This window comes from Siniperca chuatsi, linkage group LG5, assembly GCF_020085105.1.
Source record: "Siniperca chuatsi isolate FFG_IHB_CAS linkage group LG5, ASM2008510v1, whole genome shotgun sequence".
Taxonomy (NCBI): domain Eukaryota; kingdom Metazoa; phylum Chordata; class Actinopteri; order Centrarchiformes; family Sinipercidae; genus Siniperca; species Siniperca chuatsi.
The window spans coordinates 29,623,157-29,647,820 of NC_058046.1; the positions used below are offsets into that span (position 1 = coordinate 29,623,157).

Below are 24,664 nucleotides of genomic sequence, written 5' to 3' on the forward strand. Positions count from 1 at the left end.
CAATAGTCTACTTCAAATATAAAAAACACAGTTTAAATTAAACTATGCAGTTACAATCATAATCATAGAATATCAACATAGTCAGGATGGTGTTATTCTGTGTTTTACTTATTGTCAGTTAAAACCAAGACCAAAACAAACAATGTGCTAGTCTGTCTCTTAATACTTTCTGACTTTCCTACCCTGTCTGTGGCACTCAGGCCCATTCATTTCTAATAAAGATGTAAATAAAATGGGGAAATAAATATATAATTTCAAAAAACAGATCTAAATAGTGCAACTGTTTGGGACTATTTTCAGCAGGAATAATACACATTTGGTGCACCATTGAGTATTTACAGCAGCTGTATGTGGGACTAACTCAAAATAAACTTCAGTGCCCATGTTCATTGTAACGAAGGAACGTGACTCTCAGTGAAACAATGTGGCTCATTGTTGTGTTTTTAATACTTTTTGGACAACAATGGATCTCTATGGTACAGAAGAATAAACATGATCAGGGGTGGCTGCACAGACTATACTTAGGATCAATTCACTAATTGTTTTGCTCTTTTCATTGGATTTTTTGACAACAACAAAAATGTAGAACATTGTCAGCTTTATCCTTTATATTTATTTTTTGCTTAAATCATCACAGCAACATATTTTGATTGTGCAGTTGGAGGTGGTTTTAACATTTTCGTATCTCTTTAGTGCCACTTTAGTACCATTCCTTCCTTGAATTAGCAAATTTGGTCCATAAGAAAACTCTGCTTAAATCTTGAAGGGATTTCTAAAGATGCAGAAATGACAAAGGTGCAGCAGTGATCTATGTCAGCAAAATGTTTCTCAGACTCATAGTCTCAGCATAGTTTTTTTCTGTTCTATTCGGCTTAGGTGCTGTGAAGAACAAACAAACAAACAAACAAAAACAAAACGATCAGGAGTTGTGCCTAAGTCTTATAATGTAGGGAAAACCCTGCTGTTTATTCTGGCATTATGTTGGTTAAACTGTTGGTGACATTCTTTTCCAAATAAACACGTATGTAAACGCAATGGGCAATATTGTACAATGTATGGACTTAAACTCGATCATTTTTGCTGACCTCGATAAGTCGATAAAGGAATTTCCGTGAAAGGCCTAACTGTACACTCCCTGTTCTTGCTCTTTTCTACTTACTCTGCATGGGGACAACAGGGGTGTGTGGAGGGGAGGGGGCGGAGAGGACAGCGGGAGGTGGAGTGCTGGATCTCCCTTCCCCGTCAGATGTGGGCCCTGAGCCCCTACGAACTGAGCCCAGTAGGTCAGCAAACTTTGTGGCAGCTGAGTTTAGGAGGGAGGAAGGTAGGAACATGGGAGACAGTACACTTAAATGGAAGGTTGACCAAAGCATTTTGCCATTCAGATGAACAAATTTTGTCTTGGACAGCACTAAGACAAGCAGGCCAACCAGCCAAATGTGAAAAAAGGTGAGATTTACATAAACAGCAATGAAGTCTCATTTACTGTGAAATTGTGGTACTGGATGTATCAATAGAGCTCTCCAAGACAAAGTCAAAGACAGCAAAGGGAAAAATAAAAGACAGAGAGCAAGATTCATGCTTAGAAATGTCTGAAAAACAATATTAAGACACAAATTGTCATGAAGCAGTATTGTGTTGCTATTCCAAATATGTCCATGAGAAGGAGACAACGAGTTACTCTAAACACACGTGGCGTGGGCGGAACAGGGGGGAGGATGGGATAGTAGAGGAGTAGAAATACTACAAAGCATCTCACTGTTTTTCAGAACAACTATTTATGTTGTTATTAGATGTTTTACACTGTCTGATAGTAAGATGTAGGAATGGTGCTGACTAAGAAGACTCTGAAGGAATGAAGCACAGTATAAGTTAGGGTACTTGGATTTAGTGGTGCTAAATGAGATGTAATGTATGCTTTTAACACATGAAGGGATGCTAAATTGAATACACACAAGGAAGGATTTAGTCAAGGTGAACTGCTAGTAGAGCATATGAATGTGTGTGTGTGTGTGTGTGCTTGTGTGCGTTACAGGCTGCATTTGGCGGGCCATGCTGACTTACAGTACACAGCAGCTGAGGAGCCCTGAGAGCTATCAGGCTGGGAGCTTGTGCTGGACTGCGCCTTAAGCGAGCTGTTGTCTAAGCTCTTTCCTGATGACATGCGCACACACAGAATGAGACCAAACACACACATGAATTCAAAGAGAGATGACAACCAGCCGAACATATTGCACAACAGAAATGTCACAGTGAGGAATGATGGGAAGGGCGAAGCGAGCGTGAGATGACATGGTGAGGGGGCAGATAAATACAAGACGATAAACCCAGTCAACCTTTCCTCGCTCTGAGAAATTACAGCTACTTTTCATTGACAGTCCTCTGTCACCAGATCTCATTATAAAAGAACAAAATAAAGCATTTTCCTCGTTATCTCAGTTAACGACTCAATTTCAGCAGGATTTACAACTGTAGCTGCTGCTGCATGTGAGTTTTTACTGAGACTTTAATGGAAGTCTTGCCAGTGAGCAGAGGATGGATGATGACAATGGTGATGGCCATGATAATGAGAGAGAGTTGGATGTTACTCATTACCGCTCGTCTGTTTAATCAGCTGGCACAGAGGGAAACGCAACACATGAACACTCATTGACAAATAGAGGGAAAGAAGGCGTCCATGCAGGAAAAAATAGATGGCACAAGACTGGCAGGACAGAAAAGAGAAAGAAAAGGAGATTCCTGCCACAATATCGCATTACTAGAGGTAAGACTGCACGCTCTAAAACATGAGCAAATGAAATTCACAGACCAACACAAACAATCCACAACATTTGCATCAATAAATGGCAATTTTCCTACTCTCAGCTAAAAGTGGTAACTACAGAAACCAAACATAACAGTAAATCCAAAGACGTCACAGCGCAGCCCACACTGACTGACAGGTGATCCCTTGAAAGTTCAGTGCAGAAACATCCCAGCAATTAGCACTTCATTCCACAGATGTCGCAAAAAGAAGAACTTCAGGATTAGCAATTTAACAGCAAGTAATCCTATAAATTATAACTGATGTCAAAAAATGATCTCCTATACAACAAATGTATATTAACAACTCACAACAAGAAGGCCTCAGAAAACAGTGTCTGTAACATATTCTCTACTATAAAAGTATTGGGAGAGAGTAACAGAACAGATATGTGTTCAGATGCTCCAAAAGCCAGCACAGGTGTTGGGTTACAAACCAGCTGTCGAGCACTCACTGACCTGGCAAGATCCTACAAAGGCCAACATGACACAAACTATTCCAACAAACACGGCTCCCCTTCCTCCTGCACGTACCTGGCTCTTGTAGTTTTCTCTGGCGCTAACCGTGCTATGTGCTGGTTCGTATCTTAAGAGTCTTAAAACTGCTGTGTGAGACTAATGCTATCTAAGGGTGGCGCTAGCAGAGCGGTGTGTTTTTAATCCTCTCTGGGCACTCCGTCTCCATTTCCTGTCACCAGGGCTAAATTTAGACACCTCCCCCTTTAACTCCGACCCCCTCTCAAGGTGCCCTTGCCCTGTCAACTCCTGCCAGAGGGGTGGGGTGGTGGGGCTCCAATTTGGGACCTTGGAAGGGAAGGAAATGGGTAGGGGGGAGGTTACCTTACACTGTGTGTACAGGGAAAGTACAGTATGGTACAGTAGAGCCTGGGGTATAAAGGATTTTCAGGTGATGTAATGCTCCCTTGGGCTACCCTACATCCATCAAGGGCAATTTTAATAATTAATTTTAAATGAGCAACAGGGTGAACTTTGATGAATCTGACATTTTATGACATTTTTAGATAGAAGGCACGTTAGCTGACATGGAATTACATATTTTTTGGGCTAAGTCACGGTGTACAAATACATGGCCCAGTCCTCGCTACTCTAACAAATAACTTCAGAATAATGTTGCTGTGCTATCAATGACATGGCGTTTCATTATTAGTTAGTGCATAATAATGTCTCCATGTTAAGTGAAAAAATGAACAATTTTACCGGAATCACACCTGAGGTTGTACAAAACTTTCAACTAACATATAACAAATAAAATTTAGAGTTACATATGCAAACACCAGACAGCATGACAACTTCCCCTCACCGTAAATGATTGAATGAGCCACTGAAACTGTTACTTTGCTTTATTAACTTGTTGGTAAGCTACCTCATGAAGCCAAAGGTCGAATGTTTCTTATGTGCTCTGGAATTGAGGTTAATTCCCAAGAGATGGTGCTAAAGGTAGTTAACGGCGCTGATCAAAACTTTTAAAACAAATCTAGCTGATCATCTTTTCCCTGGAACGTTCAAGAAATGTCCTACACTGACTGACACCATTTTCAACCAGATATCTAATTTACTTGACTAGTCACTATACTTTGTGTCTATCCATTACATGAGAACACCTGATGCCCACAGTAAAGGTAATGAAATACATTTATCCCTGATACTGTAATTGGTAGCTTCATTGTGTACTTGGGACTTTTTCTAAAGTCACATTTTTACTTTATTGTCACATATTTACTGAAGTTGTGTCCTTGATTACAGTTCAAATCAAATCTATTACGGTACAAATGTTGACTGTCTGTAATTATTTGAAACATGAACACTGCGGTCAACTGTCAGTCAAAGAATATGAGAAGAGAAATCTATCTTTACAATGTGCACTTTACTTTACTTACTTACTGTAATTTCCCAGCTTTCCACTAAATAAAATACATTGTTTGAACTCCGTCCTGTCAGGGTTTTAGGTGAAGACAGTCAATTTACAATTCAGAGTTTTAGGTGAGATTTAAGATTGTGTTCTTCTTTCTGAAAAGTGACTCAGTTACTTTTACTCTGAGCACATTTTAAAGGAGATACCCTTTCACTTAAGGGGATTTTCAAACTAAAACTTCTGCTTTTACAATAAGCATAATACCAATAAGAGTACTTCCACTTGAGTACTACTTCATAATTGTAGTACTCTTTCCAACACTGGTTATTTTTTCTTACAGACCTACATGATGGCTCTGCCATGGTTGCTAGGGAATTTGTGACATAGCAGCAAAGCCTCTATGGGGAGGAGGAGGAGATGGAAGCGCACATTCTGTTCTGTATGCCTGGCACTGAAATTATACATTCATGACCTGATTTAGATGCATTGTACTCAGCTTGGATGTGGAGAACAGGGGTGTTTGAGTGTGTTGGCATAGATAAGCAGAGGCAGAACCCATGCATTCACACGCACGCACGCACACACACACACACACACACACACATAGATTCAGTCACATGCACAGTGGACAAAAAGGGCTAGACACAAAAGCATTTTGTGAAGTTACTTGCTGATATGTGTGATATGTGCCACTAAGACAGTCAATTCACAATTCCAGCCACAAGCAACATATACACACGCTCACAACACAAGTACACAACTCCGCAAGCTGACACCCCACACAGGCATTTTGGAATTTCAGAGGTGTGTGTTTGTCAGTATTAAGATTTCAGCCAAACGCCAACACTTTTGAGAAAGCCAAACCACAACAGCATTACAAGGCCTCTTACATTTCACAGTCACCCCCCCAACACACACACACACACACACACACACACACACACACACACACACACACACAAACAAACACCACTTCAGTCTTTCTGAAAAACCTGCAGAAGGAAGCAATACAGCTAGGCTCCATGAGGGGTCAGTAAGAGGTCAGCTATCAGCCGGTTGACTGCTGGGTGACTAAGTCAGAGTCACATTTACACAGTCCACACCACACATGAAGTGTACTCTTATTTTCAAAATAACAATCCCTGTACATCTAGCATGTGCTGCTGTGATTAAAAATATCTATTTTTTGGTGTTTACACATTAACTGAATAGAAAAAAAGAAGAAGTCATTAAGCCATTTTTGTTCCACATTGTATCTGATGGTCAAGAATCACGATTACACAAACGTTCACTCTGTCAGAATATCAAACACATCTCAAAGAGAGAGAAAATTCCTCTAATAAGCAGCTACAAAGACAAAGCCAGTTGCAAGAGAGAGTTTTTCAACAGCTGGCATCAAAATGCATTACCACCCTGAGGCTTGTGATATTCTCGTCTAATAAACAAGAAGCTCATGCAAAGCAGAGCACCAGTTGTGAGAGGACATTTGTAGGCTCTCTGGATTGTCAGAACGCTTAACTGCAAATTTCTAAGCTTTTAAATATGATAGCAACTGGGACCAATTTCATAAAGATGGACTGACTGGCTGCAGCAAAAAACAAACAAAAAAAAAAAACAGTTACATCAATACAGTAAAAATGTCAAGTGATGATCCAAAATTCAAGTTGTCAAGTCAAGTATTCCAGCTTTTCAACTGCAGCAAACAGTTCAGTACTTAACTTTTTTGAGCTTCGGAATTTGTCATGTTTTGTATCTCTGCAGTCTTACCTTTCACATCTTCATCCTCCACAGTGGTGTTGCTGCTGTCTGATGACTCCTGGAGATCAGAGATAGAAAGTCATTTTGGGTTCAAACATAATAGCACACACACTTATGCTGAACACACATGAAGACACACAGAGTGGTAAAGAGACTTTTTTTACACAATCAGAACGCAGGCCAGCAGGGGGCATATTACTAAGTTGCCATGTGAAGTCTTCACAAAACAAAAACTGATTACAGAGCACCAAATATATCAAGGCCAATTAATGTGGATTCAATTCATTAACAGATGCCAAACAAGGACAAAATCCCAATATTGTTCAATGCCGTTAATGTGTTAATGTGTCACAACCATCCAACCTTTGCAACTAGAAAGTCAAACCATTCCAGTAAACCCATCAGCTTAGTAGCCCAACATGCCACTGTGTCAACAGTCATTCCATATTTGACCTTTTCACCCTTGGCCTGAAATTTCTTTTCTCTTTTTCTACTCCGGGCAAAGCTCCCTCTGCTTCATTATCAGTGTGTGTGTGTGTGTGTGTGTGTGTGTGTGTGTGTGTCACATCATGTGGACAAGTGACGTCTTTCCTCCACAGGGTGCTCTGATCTCTTGCTGAAACTGACAGAAACTCAATGGGATGTGCTCCATCCATCTATTTCAACAATGGAAGCAGGCAGAATGGATTCTCAAAGGGCAATTAGTTGTCATCTTAAGCAGAGCTTCAGATCGTGCTATCTACCTTTCTGTCTGCCTGACTTTTTCTTGTCAGGCTTTCGCCAGAGGAGAAGTTAGCTTCTGGCTTCCAATTAGCAGATTAAATGGGCCTAAATTCCCCTGCATGTAGAGGAGAGTTCAGAGACTCTGTGACCTCATTAGAAGTACACACGTGCACGAACAGCAACACAAGCACAAAGCACAAAAGTGGTTTCATAGCCATTTTTGTGCTTTGTAAAGAGCAGCTGGTGACCTGAGGAGAGGAAGAACTAGTGAAGAGAAAAAGTGTGTGTGTGAGAGAGAATTGGGGCAAGCATACTCAAATATTAGAAATATCACTAAAAGTGTGATCACACCTACAGTTTGTTTTCTTTGGTCTGAATCATAGAGAAGTTATATTTATGACATTTTGCATCTTATTCATTTAGTTTCATCCTGCCAGATGACAGGCAAGCTAGGGCTTGTAAAATATTACCTATGTAAACATGATACACTTATTTGTGCACTTTGCTGTAATTTCCCTTACTGGTGTTTATACTACATTAATTTCTCAGCCCATATATTAATGCATTTCACCCATTTAATCTTGACTCTACGCTTGCCCTCTGTTCATTTTGCAATTTGTATGTCCAATCACAGACTGCTTGCTTATGTTCACATTCTCACATGCCCAGATGGACCAAACAAAGCGAGCAACTTTTTTAGACGTCAAGGAAGCTGCACTAGCAGCCTAGTGTAAAAACAGTATTCTTCCCATATACTGTCAGTGCCTTCCTGTGTATCCTCTCTTTGGACTCTCAGAGACCTGCCGTTGTACACAATTCAAAGCCATGCACTTCTTTCTGAGGTCTGACCCAAAATCTAATGTAAATCTAAAATCTGTTCACAACTCTGCATCACAACTCAGCAAAAACAACTTGAGCAAACACAGTAGCACACACACGTACACACAGACATCCTTGTACTTCTATTTTTGTGAGGACCATCATTGACATAATGCATTCCCTAGCCCCTTACCCTAACCTTAACCATCACAACTAAATGCCTAACACTAACCCTTACCCTCACCCTAACCATAACCTAATTCTAACCTAACCCTTAAAACCAGCCCTTTGAAGTCGTGAGGACCGGCCAAAATGTCCTCACTTTCTAAAAATGTCCTCACTCTGTAGATAAAAAATGTGTTTCAGTCCTCACTATGTAGCAAGTACAAGTACAGACACACACAGGCATAATAAATGCTTGATATTAAAAAACATTATCTTTCAACTATATCATAGCTCTCTGGCAACTACAATCTAGATTCTATGATCTGGTAAAAGATCTTGTTTTTGTAAATGTTTAAACATAAAATCATTAGCAATACTTATCATTACGCTGCACAATGCTTTGCAAAGTTCTCAGAAGAGATTTTACTGAACACTTAAATGAGCAAAATGTCAAATTTGGTAATTTTTTGTTTACTTGCTCAGCTCTGATATGAGATCCAAGCCCTTGAGTCTTTGTTAGATTATTTTCACTGATTTATCATTCTGGTGATATCACCACTGTTCCCACTTTAATGAAAATATACATACCATTGTAGTTACCGTCATTATATACTGTTGTTCATTTATACTATAAGGGAGTGTAATGTGTGTGTTGAGGTCCCATAAGTGGCAAAAACAAAACAAAACAAAAACAAACAAAAAAACACAAAAGTTTGCTCAATGGGACACTGGTTAACAAGGTAAGCAACATTCACTATCCCATCCACCCCTTGTTTCCTTCATAATATAAAGCCATTTAACTGAGGGGTTTATTCTCAAGCAACACACACACAAAGACATATGCACCAACGCATTAGTAAATCAATGCCATGGTGTGCTCACACAGATGCATGATAAAAAGAAGGATCAAAGGGCAGGAACAGATGAGGAAGAGGAGGAGAATGACAAAGAGGATAAAGAATAGGTCAGGACTGGGGAATGATGTATACCTTTGTCCCGTCCACTGGATTATGGATGACGGTTGTCTGAGGTTCCTGGAGGAAGAGGAGGAGGAGGGAGGGGGGATGGAGGAACATGGAATAAACGAGAGAAAGGAAAGAAAGGGAAGGAAAGAAAGAGAAAATAGTGTGAAAAATGGACAAAGAGGAAAAAAAGAGGGTGATATGAATGTTGGATGAAGAGAAAGTGCCTGTTAAGGTTGACAAAGGAGAGAGGGAAGAATCCTCCAAAGTGAAGTGAGTGGGTGGATGAGCTGAAAACCGTAATTTGGAGTCAGTTCTGTTCTCTGCAAATGCTGCACACACACACACACACAGATACAGTATGTTCACAGCCCTCAAAACATGACATTTTTGTAACCTTAACTTATCCAGGGTGTGCTGAACATGGGTTCTCTTTAGTTCTGCACTGCCTTGCTGTGCATGCATAATTCTAAATTGACTTCAATGCCCTACAATGATGCAAACATGTACAGAATCAAGACAGTTCTAAATTACAATTAAGAGAAAATCAGCCAGCTCATACAATATAAATGAAATGTGCTCTGACATAGATTAACACTGGCCTCAACATCTTACAAGGCACTAGCACACCCAGCAAAAAGACTAAGATGTCCCACAATTTGAAAATGGGTCATTTTGTTCCTTCACACTTGTCTCAACAGAAAAGGCGAGGACTGCTGGGAGGATACTGGCATCATCTCAGGATCCCTTTCTAAAAGAAATCCAGTCTAAAATCAGTCACTCCACAACATTAGCCATACAGTATAACTTTTCTCCTTGTTATGTTTTCTGCTACCAACCCCATCTAAATCTTCTTGCTGCTAAAACTAAGCTATCACTTCCACTTTGAGCACAGTGCGTTACAGAAAGGAGCCGTTTTCCTTCTTGCAATCAGATGTCTTTTTGCCTTTTCTGCTATGACTGTTATGTTTTTAGCACAATTAGTGGCTCCTTTCAAACACTGGTACTTGGCCTTTATGGTTGACAAACCCCACAGTGTTGGCTTCTTGCCACCCTATACAGCAAGCACTGATTGCTGATGATTTAGAACGGAGACACATATTTTCTCCCTTTTCTACAGCTCTCCACAGTTAGGAACTGTCATTTGATGTACAGTAAATCAGAACCCACCACCACCCCCATATTCTTTGCAGCTCTCTTCTCCCCCCAGGAAGTGACACCTTTGTGATGACCAATCATCAGCTTATCCCTCGTGATGATGGCGGTGTTGTCAGGGCAACCGTCGCCCAGGGCAACAAGCACTGGTGGCAACTTGGGAGATGATGATGAGTGAGAACAAAGTACCTTTTTTGCAGATTAGAAGGAGGGGAGTCCTGATGGCGTCACATCATCAGATGGGGAAGGGTTTGACCGTTACACATAACTACTGACCTTACATCAACACTGCTGCTCTTCCAGTGATGTTCTAGTAGCACAGCTAAGTTAAATGATTTAATTGATATGGTGTTTTGTTTTATGTAAACAGAGTAATGCCACATATATGTTTAAGTACATGGGCACATTTAAGATCACCCTACCACACTGCTTCCAAGTCAGAAAATGAAGGTCCTGTAAGGGAAGGCAGTCTGTCTCTCCATGGCCTGGCAGCTCTGTAATGAAGGAGTTAATGTTCCAAATAGCTAAAAAGTAACTTGCTCAAGTCCCTAGCAACAGCATGGAGATCACAGCCACCCTCACACTCTCTAATTCCTTCAAGGATCAGAAAAAAGGGCTCCTCTGCTCCACGATTGTACCTACACTTCCAAAGCACATAAACTTAAACTTCCCATCAAGAGCTTCTGATAGTATGTCGGCAAATGTGCAGACTGGAATGAGACTTAATCCAACATCACTTGCATGCACACACAAACAGACACACTCACAAGAGGACAACTGTGAGCATGTCTATCATAAAAATATGCTCACATGGCTGCACCTGTTGCTCCATCGGTGTGTATGGCGGTGTGCTTCTCATTTTGCCTTCTCTGACGAAAGGACTGAAAGCAGGTGGCTACTTCTAATCACTGTGTCAAACTGAGGGTAAGCTTGTGCTGGTGATACAAACCAGGTAATACCCAACATACCAACCTAGTGGTTTGGGTTGTTGTTGATGTTCCCAATAAAACACTGTATATAAAGTAGAATATGTGCACAATCATTCTTTAGTTTTTTACAATGTCTATATAGTGAATCAAGTTAGAAATAAAGCCTTTAATTACATTTCCACATTCTTATACAGACTTTTTACTTTTTAAAAGGAACCATGATGGTATCAGAAAACGAATGCAAACTAACAACATTAAAATGAAACCCTCACCTCCTGTAGCGCTTCACCCTGAATGATTAGCAAAGTATTCAGACAACACTGTAGATAGTCTTTAGACTTTAGTCATGAAAAACAGAGCGAGTATGGAGTTTTTTGCTGTTTTTAACAAAGGTAAAGATAATTTCTCTAACTGATTAATGATGTCGACAGTGAGCCGTAAGCAGCATGGAGATTTCACCTGCAGTGTTTTTGCACTGGTTAAAAAAAATGTTGACAGGAAAGACTTTCCTGAGAGGAAATTGGGTCATTATAAAAACATAAGCATATGGTGTAGCACAAGTAGAAAAAAATATGTGTCTGATGTTAACTAAATGTCACTGATAGCTACAGTTATTACAGTTATCCTGTGATGTCTATAGACTAAAGTACATGATTTATATGTTTGCAATTTGAACTTATGTGCCGTCTTCACGGACCATACTGTGTGTTTACAGACTGATCCTACCCTTACCTGGTAATGCAGTTGCGAGCAGAGACTGTTTTGATTTGTTGCTGGCATGGACTGAAACCATAGCTGTCTGGGAGGTAGGACAATTAAAAATCTATGATTTACTTTGTAAAAATCGCCAGCATTAACGTAAAACCTACACATTTGTTCTTGATATATACACATTTTTGGGCTTATTTATCCAAAAGGTGTATTGTTGGGTGATCTTATTCTAACAGATTCACAAATGATGATGGCTTTTAATAATTGAAAATGATGGGAAATGGAAATTGCTGCATCAGTTCCCATGTCTACAACTCATCTACAGAAAAATGAAAATGGTATCATGTCCACACAGATCAAGAAGAGAAGCACTCAATGAATACAAATAACTTAGAAATCTCTCCTGGATGCCTGATGCCTAGTACAAGTATAAAAGTGGTGTGTGACCATGTGCCAGAAGCCCAAGAACATGCAGGTTTTCATTCCAGCGAATCAGCTGATTTCAATGATTTTCACACCATCAAAAGAAGAGGAGGAATTCATCTCTGAAATCAGCTGGTGTGCTTTGGCTGGAAGGACAATCTGCAGACCTTTGGACTTTGATGCCCGAGCGGCGGGGAACTGCTTCCCTACAGAGGCATAAATAGTAGGAGGGGGTAATCGCACTGACTGCCCCGGCAGGCATTTGCTGTCTGTTCCTCTTTGGCAAACTTTCACAAACAGAGAAAATGACATGGCAGCACAATATGAACCCGAGTGGAAGTCACATAGCATTCCCACCTGCCATGGGGAAATGTTTCCAGACACCACCTGCTGTTTAAAGACCTTTCCGACCGCTGTGGCCATCGCAGCAGCTAGGCAAAGATCAAGCACAATCGACAAGATGGAGAGGAAAAACAGACAAAGGTGAAGGAGTAAGGGAGTGAGGTAGGGTGAAGGTAGGGGTCTTGAAGGACACACAGGCGGGTGGGATAGACAGACAGACAGACACACACACACACAGACACACAGGTGAAGGGGGGGTTAGGAGGTAAATACCAGAGCAGGTGAAGGGATGTTTCCTTTGGGGCTGGTGACTATGCTGTTTTTGGTGCTGTTTGTCTGGGGCTGTGCAAGAAAAGGAGAGGAAAGGGAGGAGACACAACAAGAGTGTTAACAACAGCAAGAAGTGGGTTTGTGAGAGTGTGTCCATGCATGTGTATGTGTGCGCTTTTTATGTACGTTTGTGTCCTTGCACTCCTATCCTTGTGAGAACTAATTTTGAGCTTTTCAACTTGGTCTTGTGACATCCTGCTGGTTAATTGTCACTTATTTTCAGTTAGAATTAGAAACAGAATTTCAGAAGAGGTTAGTTTTATGTTTATGATGCAGAGACTTTGACATATCTGTCTCTGAAAAATTCTCCCGCCACCACAATACAAAAGAGGTTAATGGAGTTTCATTTGTGCTGCTCATAGTAATCAAAATGTCTTTTCATAACTGTCAAGGTTACAGTTTTCCTTATTTTCTACCTTTAGACTAAAATACTGTCACTACCAAAAAACCTCTACTGTTGTAAATCACCTTGTCAAATAAAATTAAAACTATCAGCATGGCTTGATACCACTAGAGGTGAGGAGGAAATTGTTTTGGTAGTTTTTTTTTTAAGGTAATTTGGGTAAACCGACCCTTTAATGTACTGTAGATTTAGGGTCTGGGCTTAGGTATAGGGTTTAAGGTTACAATTTTAGTTTGCAATAGCTCAGTAATGGAAAATGTCAAATTAAGAGACAGAAAATAGCAGATAAGCAGTAACTGAAGATCCGCCCAAGCATAGTATGATAAACATAGGTGTATGTCTGAGTGTGGAGTCCAGTAAATGGCAGGCAGCAGCAGTGATGAAAGGGTTACCTAAGACAATCATTCACAAGACTGATCTGTAATTCTGAGAGGTGATATAAGGGTGCGGGTGACACTGCGTCTCATCATTGTGTTGTCATTGGTAACTTCCGCTGCTTAGGATTCCACATTGCAACAATTTGACTGTGCCATTTGGCCGTAATGAATCACCTTTATAAGCCACGATCAAATGCTCCTTTGAAGACCACACATCAAAGAGCGGCCAGTCCTTTATAGTTTAGTTCAATCATAATGATATTTGCATTGAATCTACATTACATTATTTGTAATCTTGTTTGGAAAATATTAACTTGAAATTGCTAAATGGGGCTGAGTCCTGGGTGTGGAAGTAAAACACCAAAGTGACTCACTCTAAGAAGTCAGCTACCATAACATAAATCTTAATCATGTAACACTATTATATCTAAACAATTACTATTGGTCAGTGATAGAGGTCAAGAGAAGTCATGGATTACTTAATGCCACATTAAGCCTTCATATGGTGTGAATGTTAAAAGGGGGAAGAAATCTGCCAAAGAGGTGAGAGAATTCCATCTAGCTCTAATGCTAATTAAGCTAGCAGAATTGTGTCATATCACACACATTTCTACCTGAATTTAAAAAAGGAAAACTTTATTAAAGAACACAAGATTAAATGAATAATGTTTTATTATTATTATTATTATTTTCTTTCAAAGCAGTCCAGTGGGGCTGGTAACCGTTTGACACACTGACTTGCAGGATGGAGAGAAAGTCAAGTAGGATGTGTGTGTGTATGGGTGTATATGTTAACCATAATATGGATTCTGTAAGCCACTGGGCTTAAGGGAGGGAGGAGAGGAGAGGAGAGGAGAGGAGAGGAGAGGAGAGGAGAGGAGACAAGAAGAAGAGAGCTTATATGTCAGTACACACAAGTGCAAAGACACAACACAATGCATACACACAAAACAACCATGAAAATAAAAGCTGGTGTAAGCTGACAATAAGCTGACATATAGACATTTCACACACACACACACACACACACACACACACACACACACACACACACACACACACCCAAACAAACATCCACATTCACACACACATTAAACCAACCAAAGCTGTTGTCAGCCATCACTTTGCTGCCTCTGTGGAGCAACAGGAAATGTATTCCTCATCAAAGTAACGATTAGCGGGAGAGACAAAGCTTGTTTGCAGTATCAACTCAGGGTCTTAGGCATTCACGTCATGTGTCTTTGGGGAGAAAGCCCCTTTCATTTCAAAAACTGGCATGATGACAGATAGTCCTGACCAAAGCTTCGCCAGTGGTGGAAACAACTGTTGATGTCCAAAGCCAAACATCTAAACCATTTTCTATATTGAAAGCAAAACCATGGTAACATCAGAGGATACATATCGAGAAGTCTGCACAATTAATACCATTTAATGATGTTACCAAGATCAAAATGGGTAAAAGTATTCACAGGTGGTTCCCCAGGTGGGCGATGAAAGCAGTGCACAGGGAGAACTAAGGAGGAAGAGGTGCAGAAGAGATGATGGGTGTGTAGAAAAAAGTGGCATGCCAGGATAAAGAAGGTGCCTCAAGGCAGAAAAGAAGGAAACAAGTTAGGGGTAAAATTCCTTTCCAATTCACTTACCTGAATTAAAAATGTACTGCTAAAAAGTCAGGTGCTGTATTCCGTGCTTAGAGGTGGTCCCAGGAGCACGTATGTCCCCACCTACCCATACTTTTGTTCCTACTTTTTGTCTGAAGTATTTGCAATGTCTTGTAAGACCGAAGAGTTCTGCATTAAAAGCACAAGCGCTGCCTCTATTCCAAAAGTGTGCCCCTGACAGATCTGGAGCAGCATCCCTGGAGTAACACTGATGGAACTAAAACATCCTGCTTCTATTACGTTTTCAGAGTAATGTCAGGATTAGTCTTATGGCAGTGCACTTTGTAAGGGCCAAAGCTGTGACTTCTGCTTGGCATTTTCTGTCAATTAAGTTTGACTTTCTGTATATGTTGTTATTTTCATTAGCCATCGCTGGTCATGTTAACTTCCTTCTCAGTTTTCTGCAATTCTTAACAAGGTGCTGCATGTAAAATGTATCACTTCTTGTGCACAAGAGCATTATTCCTAGGAAATGCTTAAATGACCCCTGACTGCTGTTTGAATAAAAATGCTACATGAATTAGGCACCAGTGTGTCACAGATTAATACTTCAGTGAAGTGAGGGAGGCTTGATTCCACCGATGAAATAGAATAAAAGCAGGGGAAAGGTAAATAAAAAAAATACAGGAGTTAACAAGTGGAGAGAGGGAGCAAAAAAAGGGAGTGACTGGGCAAATGCATAAAAAGCATGCTCACCATATACTGGACAGTAGAGCTGGACTTGCGTTTCTGTCCTCAGGCGATTGATGGATGGATGGATTTATTGACGGATGGATGGATGGTAGAAGAAGGGAAGAAAGAAGATAAAGTAACCAATGACAAAAAGTGAATGTACTGGTACAAAGTACAAGATCAGGTGGTCAGTGTAAGGCAAAACTTGCACACTTTGATGTCAACGCAGCTTTTAATCCTTAATAAGATCAGGATCAGACTTTTCCAGACAGCTTGGACAAAGCAGAAGTGTCTCCCCTCATAGAAATAAGATTTCAAAGTGTTATTGTGAAAGAAAGGAGGTGCAAGCACACGAAAAGGAGCGGTGGTTTAAGTGGAAGTCATCAGGAAGAGGACACAAGAGTGGGAAGCAGATCACAGAAGAGTCATGCAGACAGCAAAACTGTGACCCACTGTTCTTCTGTCAACAGATTAAGAACACTTGCGGCAACAAGGAGCAAGATGGAGGCATAATAGAATAGCAAGACAAGGAAATGCAAAATGTAGTCTGTCAGAATACTAAAGCATTCTCCCAGAACTCATTTTAAATTTAAAATCACCACTGGCTCAATACTTATAAAGTTGTTACATGTAGCATTTAAACATCCATAAATTTTTACCTTGATAATTTGAGGACATAGGTGTAATCATCTCAAATGAACAAGACCAAAAAAACTTTGGAACCTAATATGCCCTCTGTGTTGTATTTTACATTCTTGTGAATTCAGGCCAAATCTGTTGGATTGTTTTGTAGCAGCTTATCAGTTTATCTAACCATCATATCGATGTATAAGAATGCTACATGTAATAAGTTTTAGAAACAAAAAGAATAGACACAGTGTGTGTTATCAATATAACAACACTGCATGAAATTCTGAATGGAGTGGCTTTTATGGTAAGTAGCTGGCAGCACGGGAGGCTGACGGTGGCGTGTAGTTGCCAGAGAGAGACCGCCTGCTTGAGCTGAGCAGGTGCTATAGCTGAAAAACGTCAGGTGCCATTAAATGAACCAGCGGAGAAGAAGGAGGAGGAGAGGAGGTCAGAGTCACCAAGAGAACAAAAAGGACATGTGGAGAAACAGAGGAGAAACAAGAGAAGATGGAGGGAAGGAGGACGGCAGCAAATGAAGAAGACGCCTTTAGAAATGGTTTGGGGCGAGTGTGTGGGGAGCCTGTTGCTAGGCAATGAGTGCGCTGCAGTGGAAGTAAGCGTCTATTTCTGTCGTCTGAGTTTCCAGGGTCCAGACTGGTAGCTATTCCTGGAACCGGAGTCACATTCCCTGCTGAACCGACGGAGCAGGGAGAAAGGGGAGGGGGGCCATGTGCACGCACACACACACACACACACACACACACACACACACACACACACGCACAGCTGCACATGCACATAAGCAAACCACACATGCGGACACCCACGCTTACGCACACTCGATGTGCAGGCATGCTCACACCCCCATTTGCGCTTTCATTCTCTTTTCAAACTGACAAACAAATGTGACGTATTCACACACTGTCACATTTACATATACACAAACACACGCCTGTATGTCCACGTGTATGTGCACCACGCTCTGCCTAGCATAATGTACAATGCAAAGAAGAGAAGCAAACACATTAGTTTGCATGTACACAATGTTCCAAGCTTTGTCGCACACTATCATGCATGGTCGCTGCACACGCAGACACATTCATGGAAGTTTTGTGTGGGATGTGTTACTGCAGTGTGTGTATGTGCGAGCGTGGGATGGTGAGAGATCTTCATTAAAGGATGAACAGGAATGTGGGGTTAAAGACCAGATGGGGTGAGCAGGAAAAGGAAGCACTGAAAGAGGAGGAAGAGACAGAAATGGAGGGATGAGAGGCAGAGGAAGTGATGAAAAAACGAATGGGGAGGGCTGACAGATGGTTACATTTAATAATGGAGATGGAGAGGTGGCAACGAGCTAAATAATGCCAAATCAAAATAAAGGGTGCTTTCAGAAGGATGTGCTACTTGAGGCTTGTGCTCTGGCAGGCAACACACAGGCTGATACATGCATATATGCACAAAACCACATGCACACACACACACACGTATACAGACACGTGTCCACAGATATGTAGGGCTGTTGCTTTTTACAAAAAATCTGTGAATGTCTCCACACACCCAAAATGGTGTGCAATACTCAACAGAAAAATACAGTAGCCCTAATACAGACACACACCATCTGAAAACAAAACCACAATCTCCACATGTATCACAAGAAATAGTACATCCAATCAGATTATGACATACACAACATGAAACACAAAATTAATGAGAAACAAACACATTCAACTACAAAAAAGAGAGCTACAGTTGGCAAAAGTGAGATTAGCCAGATTAAGAAAGAAACAGTGGAGCAGAGAAAAACAGCAAAGAGGAAGAAGTGGCAGAGTTTCAATCTCTGGAAAATTAAGTAAGGGGGAGTCAAGAGGAGAGAGGGTAGAGAAGTGGGAGGAAGACATATAATGACCCTTACCTTGACATCTGCCTTTTTGTTGAGCAAGGTCTTAGCTGCTGCAATGACAAACACAGGGAAAAATAACCAGTCAGAGGTAGAGATGAGCAGATACAGAGAAATTAAAGCAACAATGACTTTTTCAGTGATTCACAATATCTGCTACATCTTTACCTTCATTGAAGCCGTCAGAGATTACATTCAGGTGAGTTTGAGAAATAATGTTCATTATTGACCTCTGTAGTAAAATTGTCTTTTTGCAAAGCAATGGGTCTGCCACCTCCAGAATTCACTAGAAATTAGAAATGGCTACAACCCACCATGATCTTATTTCCTCAAAAGCAGCATGTACTTCACTTCAATTGTACTTTCATTGATAGAAAATTGGATTTATTTAAGCATGCGCAAGACTTTTATTCAGTTGCTTGAACAGACATGGTTGTAAAGCTGTGTCTGAGACGCCATTTCTGGTCTCTAAAAACAAGCTGGTCTGTAAAATCTCACAAATAATGTGCTTGGTGACAAAACTTACAAAAGTAAGACCCAGCTTGTAAATGGTGCCAAGATACCTTCTAAAAATAACTGCAATCAATACAGAAGCTTGCATGTATTAAGCTCATTATGCAATCACACGATCTGTAAAGTAATTGAAAATCACTACCACTTACTAGATAGGTGCATTAGAGTGATGTAAGGGTTTTTATAGATATAGCAAGGTACAACCTACGCCCCAAAGTGTGTGATGCTAAAGGCTAGTTGGTCAGGTGGACAAGGAATTATTCCAGTGTTGCCTCTCAACCCAATACAAATCACTTATCATTCATTTTCCCTGTCTTGAGACTAGCTACACAGTCCAATTACTTTAGGATCAGAACCCAATGCTTTGTCTTTCTACAATACAAAGACATTGTCAATGAAATAAAAATGTACTCAAATTCACTGGTTCACAACAATTCTTGTGCCAAGGTGCCCTCGTGGCCGCCAGGAAGCCGAAACAAAGATGGCTGCCTTGCACAGCAGCCATCAAAACCCAACAATAAGCTCTGCCTTAAAGAACTCTGGGGGGGCCTTAGGGAGGATTAGCCTTCAGCCTGCTCTCTAATGAAGGGTAATGAAGGAGGGGTGGGGGTGGGGTGGGGTGGGGGGGGGGGTAAAAGAGAGGAAGAATGATACTGTAGACACAGTTCTTTGATGAGCGTAATACCCATAATCCCTTACAACAGTGGACACTGCGTGCAGACAACAGAAGACAGTCCGCAGGGCATTCACCATGAATGCACTGCTAAAGCACGCATAGCAAGGTGGTCCGATTGCATTAGATACATACACGTTCTCCCAGAGGGGTCCTAAAATAAGAGCCAGACTCTCTGTGATGTTGTGTTGGTGGAGGCTGTGGGTGTGTCTGTGAGGATGTAGACAGAGGATTAACACTAACAAGACACCAGATGTTGATGAGATTGGACGAGCAAATGTGTGTATTTTCACTGCTCAAAAATGCACTACTAGACTTGTTGGTACTGTTTCAGCTCCAACCCTGGACACACACATACAGGAACAGACCACTGGTATACAGGAAGGGATTTGGTTATTATATATGTCCAACAACAGTTACAAACTATTTTAATTTATCTGTGCCTGTGTCTCTGTGACTGTATATGAGCCACTGGAAGGTTAATAGATAGTAACTCTTATCAGTGAAAGAAAAGAAAGCTCATTTTATCCATGTCTGTAAGCCAAAAATGACCACAGGTCCTGATTAACTTGGGACAGATTTGATTTTCAAGCATTTTTGTTCCAATAATTAGATAGATTTTTTGTTTAAATGTGATTTTTGGGAAATGTGTCACCTAGGCAAAATGAATGCCCTGTCAGAACCACAGAAAGTCTAGATTAATGCTCTATATGGGAAGCAATCTCTCATTGGTGTAGAGGGGAATAGTTACAGCTTGTCAAAAAAGAGAAAAATGAAAGATGGTTCTATAGGTATACTTTTCCACAGTCTTTATACTCACTAGAGCACTAGTCTTTTTCTACACTGATAGCTTCATTTTTTTTTCTGATAACATTATATTTGCAGGCAAGTACTGAATAATGTTTCCAAAGGTTCCTATCACCTTCCAGTCCAAGTCCCAGACTCCTCCTCTCTCTCTTACTCTCCTAGATGTAATCCTTACTGGGACTTTTTAAGGGGCTGAGTGCAATTTCAAGTCTGATCAGATGCAATCACATCAGCAGTCAGCCACGTTACATAAAACACTATTTCTGGTGTTCTGGGATTTTTTTTCTTTCTTTCTTTCTTTCTTTCTTTCTTTCTTTCTTTCTTTCTTTCTTTCTTTCTTTCTTTCTTTCTCTCTCCCTCTTTCCTCTCTTTCTGAACATGAGACATCGCTCCTCTCTGATTTTCTCACTTTGGATTTCAAACATGCCCCAAGACAGCTACACTGAATTTTCAACAGAAGCCTGAATTCCATGAGAATGTCCATTGGGCAGTTCAATGTCTAGTGGAGAACTGGCCCAGTCCTTTTAAGTAAAAAACCACATCCTTCCAAGCTGACTTGAAAAGCGAGGCAGTGATTGAGAGAGTGATACAGGGGAGATAGGGTGTGTAGAACACATCCCTGCCACCTTTTGTCCTAGCTTTCTTTTTTTTTACTTTTCTGCCTCAGTGATATAGTATCTCATGTTTGAAGTGACGTTTGCATATTCAGCAGTCAAGGAAGGACCAATAGGAAGTGATAAAGAAGCACTACATAATCCAGAGGGATGTGAGAATGGCATGAATGTACATGATTTATTGTTGTGGTGTTCTTCCTCCTTCCAAAGGCTGGTTGTTACTGAGGAGAATAAAACAGGGTCAGAACAGCGTCAAGTTCATTCTCTCGTATTCTTTGATGGCTTGGCAGAAGAGGAGAGGATATGAAAGGAGAGCAGAGAGGAAGAGTATGGAGAAGAGGAATGAAAGTGATAAGGGTATTTCACTGTGCTCTTTCCAAACACCATTATCCTGCCAAAGTGGCAAACTGGATCTTCTAAAAAAAAAAAACCCGAACTGAAGGTTGCTAAAAATGGCTTAAATTTCAGTGACGAAGAGGAAATCTCTGTGGAAACCTGAAAAATAAAGGTAGCTTAATTCAAGGTGGAGAAGCAAGGGTCACTCCTTACCTTGCCACAAATTACACATGAAGCAAGAAGAGAGAGGAGGAAGAGATTAAAACAAAAGCACCGCTATCACCCACTAAAAACACGCAAGATGCACCACTGCAAGAGCAAAGCAAGGATGGGCATGGATTCACATGAAGGTTCAGTGGTAATCCCACAAAAGTGCCTTCTGGAAATACAATAAGCTACTGGAGGGACCCACTCAGGATCTTTTTCTACACATAGCATGTCGAATGCCAGGATACATTAAAAGATACATTTGCTTTTATACCTGCATGAAGATAGGTTTAGCAGATAGTGACTATATTTGTGTGTATGAACATGCAAGATAGAGCGAGGCCTCCAGTAAGCCAGTGAGGCAGAGTGAGGCTGATAGGGGGAGACAGCCCACTATAAATATTTGATTAGAGCCTAGTGGATGCTGAGGGACACAGAGAGGACTGAGGAGTCCCAGTGGTCCACAGAAACGAGGACACTGCCACTACTTCTGTCTTCTTAGCTCAATGGGAGACTGTCATGTGTAGCTTTTTGTTGTTTATGCCTGCGCCTCATTTCTGCATACCCAGAACAAGCACGTTAGGGTTGGGTTCACATTTATTAAAATGTCCTCCTAATCTACTGCTCTTGCACTTCACTGTTTAAATATCTGTGGTGTTGAAAATACTAAAAAACAGACTAAAAAAATGTCGGTGACATCACCCACTGGTCTCAGAAGGAATGTTTTGTTTAAAACTGCCACCATATACTGTAAAACTGCAAACATCCTTTTCCAACAAACAAGCTCATAGAAGCTGAGTGCATTGGTAACGAAAGCCAAGGATGTAGCAAGCTAGAAATATTTCTCAGGTGGGGTGGTGAGGTGGCTCACCAAACAATTCATACTAGATTTACATTTGAAATTAGTAAAGCAACAGCTTCAAAGGTTTTTTACTTCACGGAAACCAGCCCAGCCTTGCATCTTCCACAGTGTTCACCATGCACCAAAATCCCCCCGTGTTGCAGCACATGCACTAGTCCAGTGCCCCATGCAGCATTCACCGACAGCTCTTGGGCAGTTCCATCCTTAAAGTGACAGGGGCAAACTTTACAGTGTCATCATCAGACAGAGAAAAGAAGAGAGAGGGAAAGAGGAGTGAAGGGAAAAGTGAGATATGAAATTATGATGGAAAGGGGGAAAGTGGGAGTGATGCTGGTGGAGTTGTAAAATAGTACAGGGTGACTTGAGAGACAACAGTCACCAGTGAGGTAGAACTCGACAGAATATAGGAAAGGGAATGGGGTAAATGGAGTGGTGATGTGACAGAAGTGAGGTGGGAGGAAAAAAGTAAGTAGAAAAAAAGAGAAACAGAGAGACAGAACAGCAGTTTGGTTGGGTTGAGGCCATGCTCTTTGGCTGCATCTGGAGATGAAGACAATAGGAATAATATGGGTCAGTGGCGATGATAGAACCACCCTATCAGACTTTAGACAGTAGGTGACAGATATACTGACATGGCAAATGACAGCAGTAGCTGGGCTTCCATCCAAGTCCAAGTTATGAATTATGAGGCATCAACATAGAATGGGCAAATGGAAACTGAAATATTGACTAAAACACCATTATTGCAAAAATGATTTTCTGATTTGCTATAAGTGGAAGATGTTTTCCTCAATATAGGAATTTTGTAAAACATAGCAACAGAGGCACATTTATCATAAACTGCATAAACTGTGAAGTAGGTTTGAAATTATGGCTTTATCTTGTTGATAAAATATCTTTCTATGACGACTTCCTTGAAAAGCCATACCTACTTTCACTGTCATTGCATCTATTGTGTTTTGCTCATAAGTTGTATTAAACGATTGCCTTCCTTGGATAAAAACATAAAATATGGCCAACAACAGTTGAACAACAACATCTTTCCTTACAACTGACACTCAGCTTTTCTTATTGATGTTTTTAACATTCAAAAATCCTAACTTGCCTTAATCCAGTGGACGAAAAAACACTTTAGTTGCATTTTTTTTAATGTATCAAAAGGCTGCATAAAACCTACTAAATAGTTAGATGGAAACATAGCTAATGTTGCAGAAGATGAGTAGATGGAAGATGTAGTTAGCGTGGTCAGCCATCATGCTCTGAGCTACCATGCTGAGTAAGGAGGGAAGGGGGAGGTAGACAAAAATGAAAGAGGGGAAATAGAAGAAGAGGAAGAATAAGAAGTGTAAAAAACAGGAACAAAGAAGGGGGGGGGGGGTGGTGTGCCCTGAGTAAGCCACCATGCTACCTTGTTCCACCAGCCCTGCGGTGGTGCCGGCGGCTGCAGCCACTGCTGCTGCGGCCGCAGTGACAGAGGCCGGAGCGGTGGTTTGCCTGCTGCCCACTGTTAAGAGTCCGATACCCAGTCACACATGAAGAAAGACGGTTACAAGGAAAGGAGGAAAGGAGGGTGAGAGAGAGGAGAATGAGGAACAGGGGGTAAAGATGGAGAACGGGTGTAGTGACATTTAGAAAAAAGGGTAAAAGAAAAGAACGTGAGAGGAGGGGGTGGGTCAGAGACACAGCAGGTGGTAGGTGGGCAGTGTGGGGAAAAAGAGAGAAAAGGTGAGACACAAAAAGGCAGAGACAAAAAGGGCTCATTAGTTTAGAGAAGGGGGATTCATTCATATACACAGACCACTGACATTATTTGGCTATGACACAAATTCTGTCACATATGGATCCGCTGCTCTGACAGAAACATCACCAGAGAAAAATGTCAGGGTCAGAGAGACACACAAATCTCAACTTTCATCTGAGAATCTTTGATGCTTGCATTTTGTCTCTATGAATCCCTGAAAATAGCATTAGTTGTTACGATGATGATGGTGATGATGATACAGAATTTAGTCATTGTTAG

At 40.9% G+C, this 24,664-nt stretch overlaps 1 protein-coding gene across 50 annotated transcripts in view; it reads right to left on the reverse strand.

Annotated features, from left to right (window-relative positions):
* Positions 1-24,664, reverse strand: part of camk2b1 (calcium/calmodulin-dependent protein kinase (CaM kinase) II beta 1) — a 74,191-nt gene that overhangs the window by 7,639 nt on the left and 41,888 nt on the right. For 3 of the 50 annotated variants that reach the window (XM_044197658.1, XM_044197657.1, XM_044197700.1), the window contains exons 13-20: positions 24,053-24,148; positions 18,648-18,685; positions 16,130-16,162; positions 12,936-13,004; positions 9,130-9,174; positions 6,443-6,491; positions 2,065-2,154; positions 1,160-1,303 (exon numbers count right to left, since the gene is read on the reverse strand). In XM_044197658.1, the coding sequence (XP_044053593.1) occupies positions 1,160-1,303; positions 2,065-2,154; positions 6,443-6,491; positions 9,130-9,174; positions 12,936-13,004; positions 16,130-16,162; positions 18,648-18,685; positions 24,053-24,148 (564 nt within the window). The remainder of the gene's footprint in view (positions 1-1,159; positions 1,304-2,064; positions 2,155-6,442; positions 6,492-9,129; positions 9,175-12,935; positions 13,005-16,129; positions 16,163-18,647; positions 18,686-24,052; positions 24,149-24,664) is intronic. The other 47 variants (XM_044197670.1, XM_044197669.1, XM_044197686.1 and 44 more) reach the window with 40 other exon arrangements.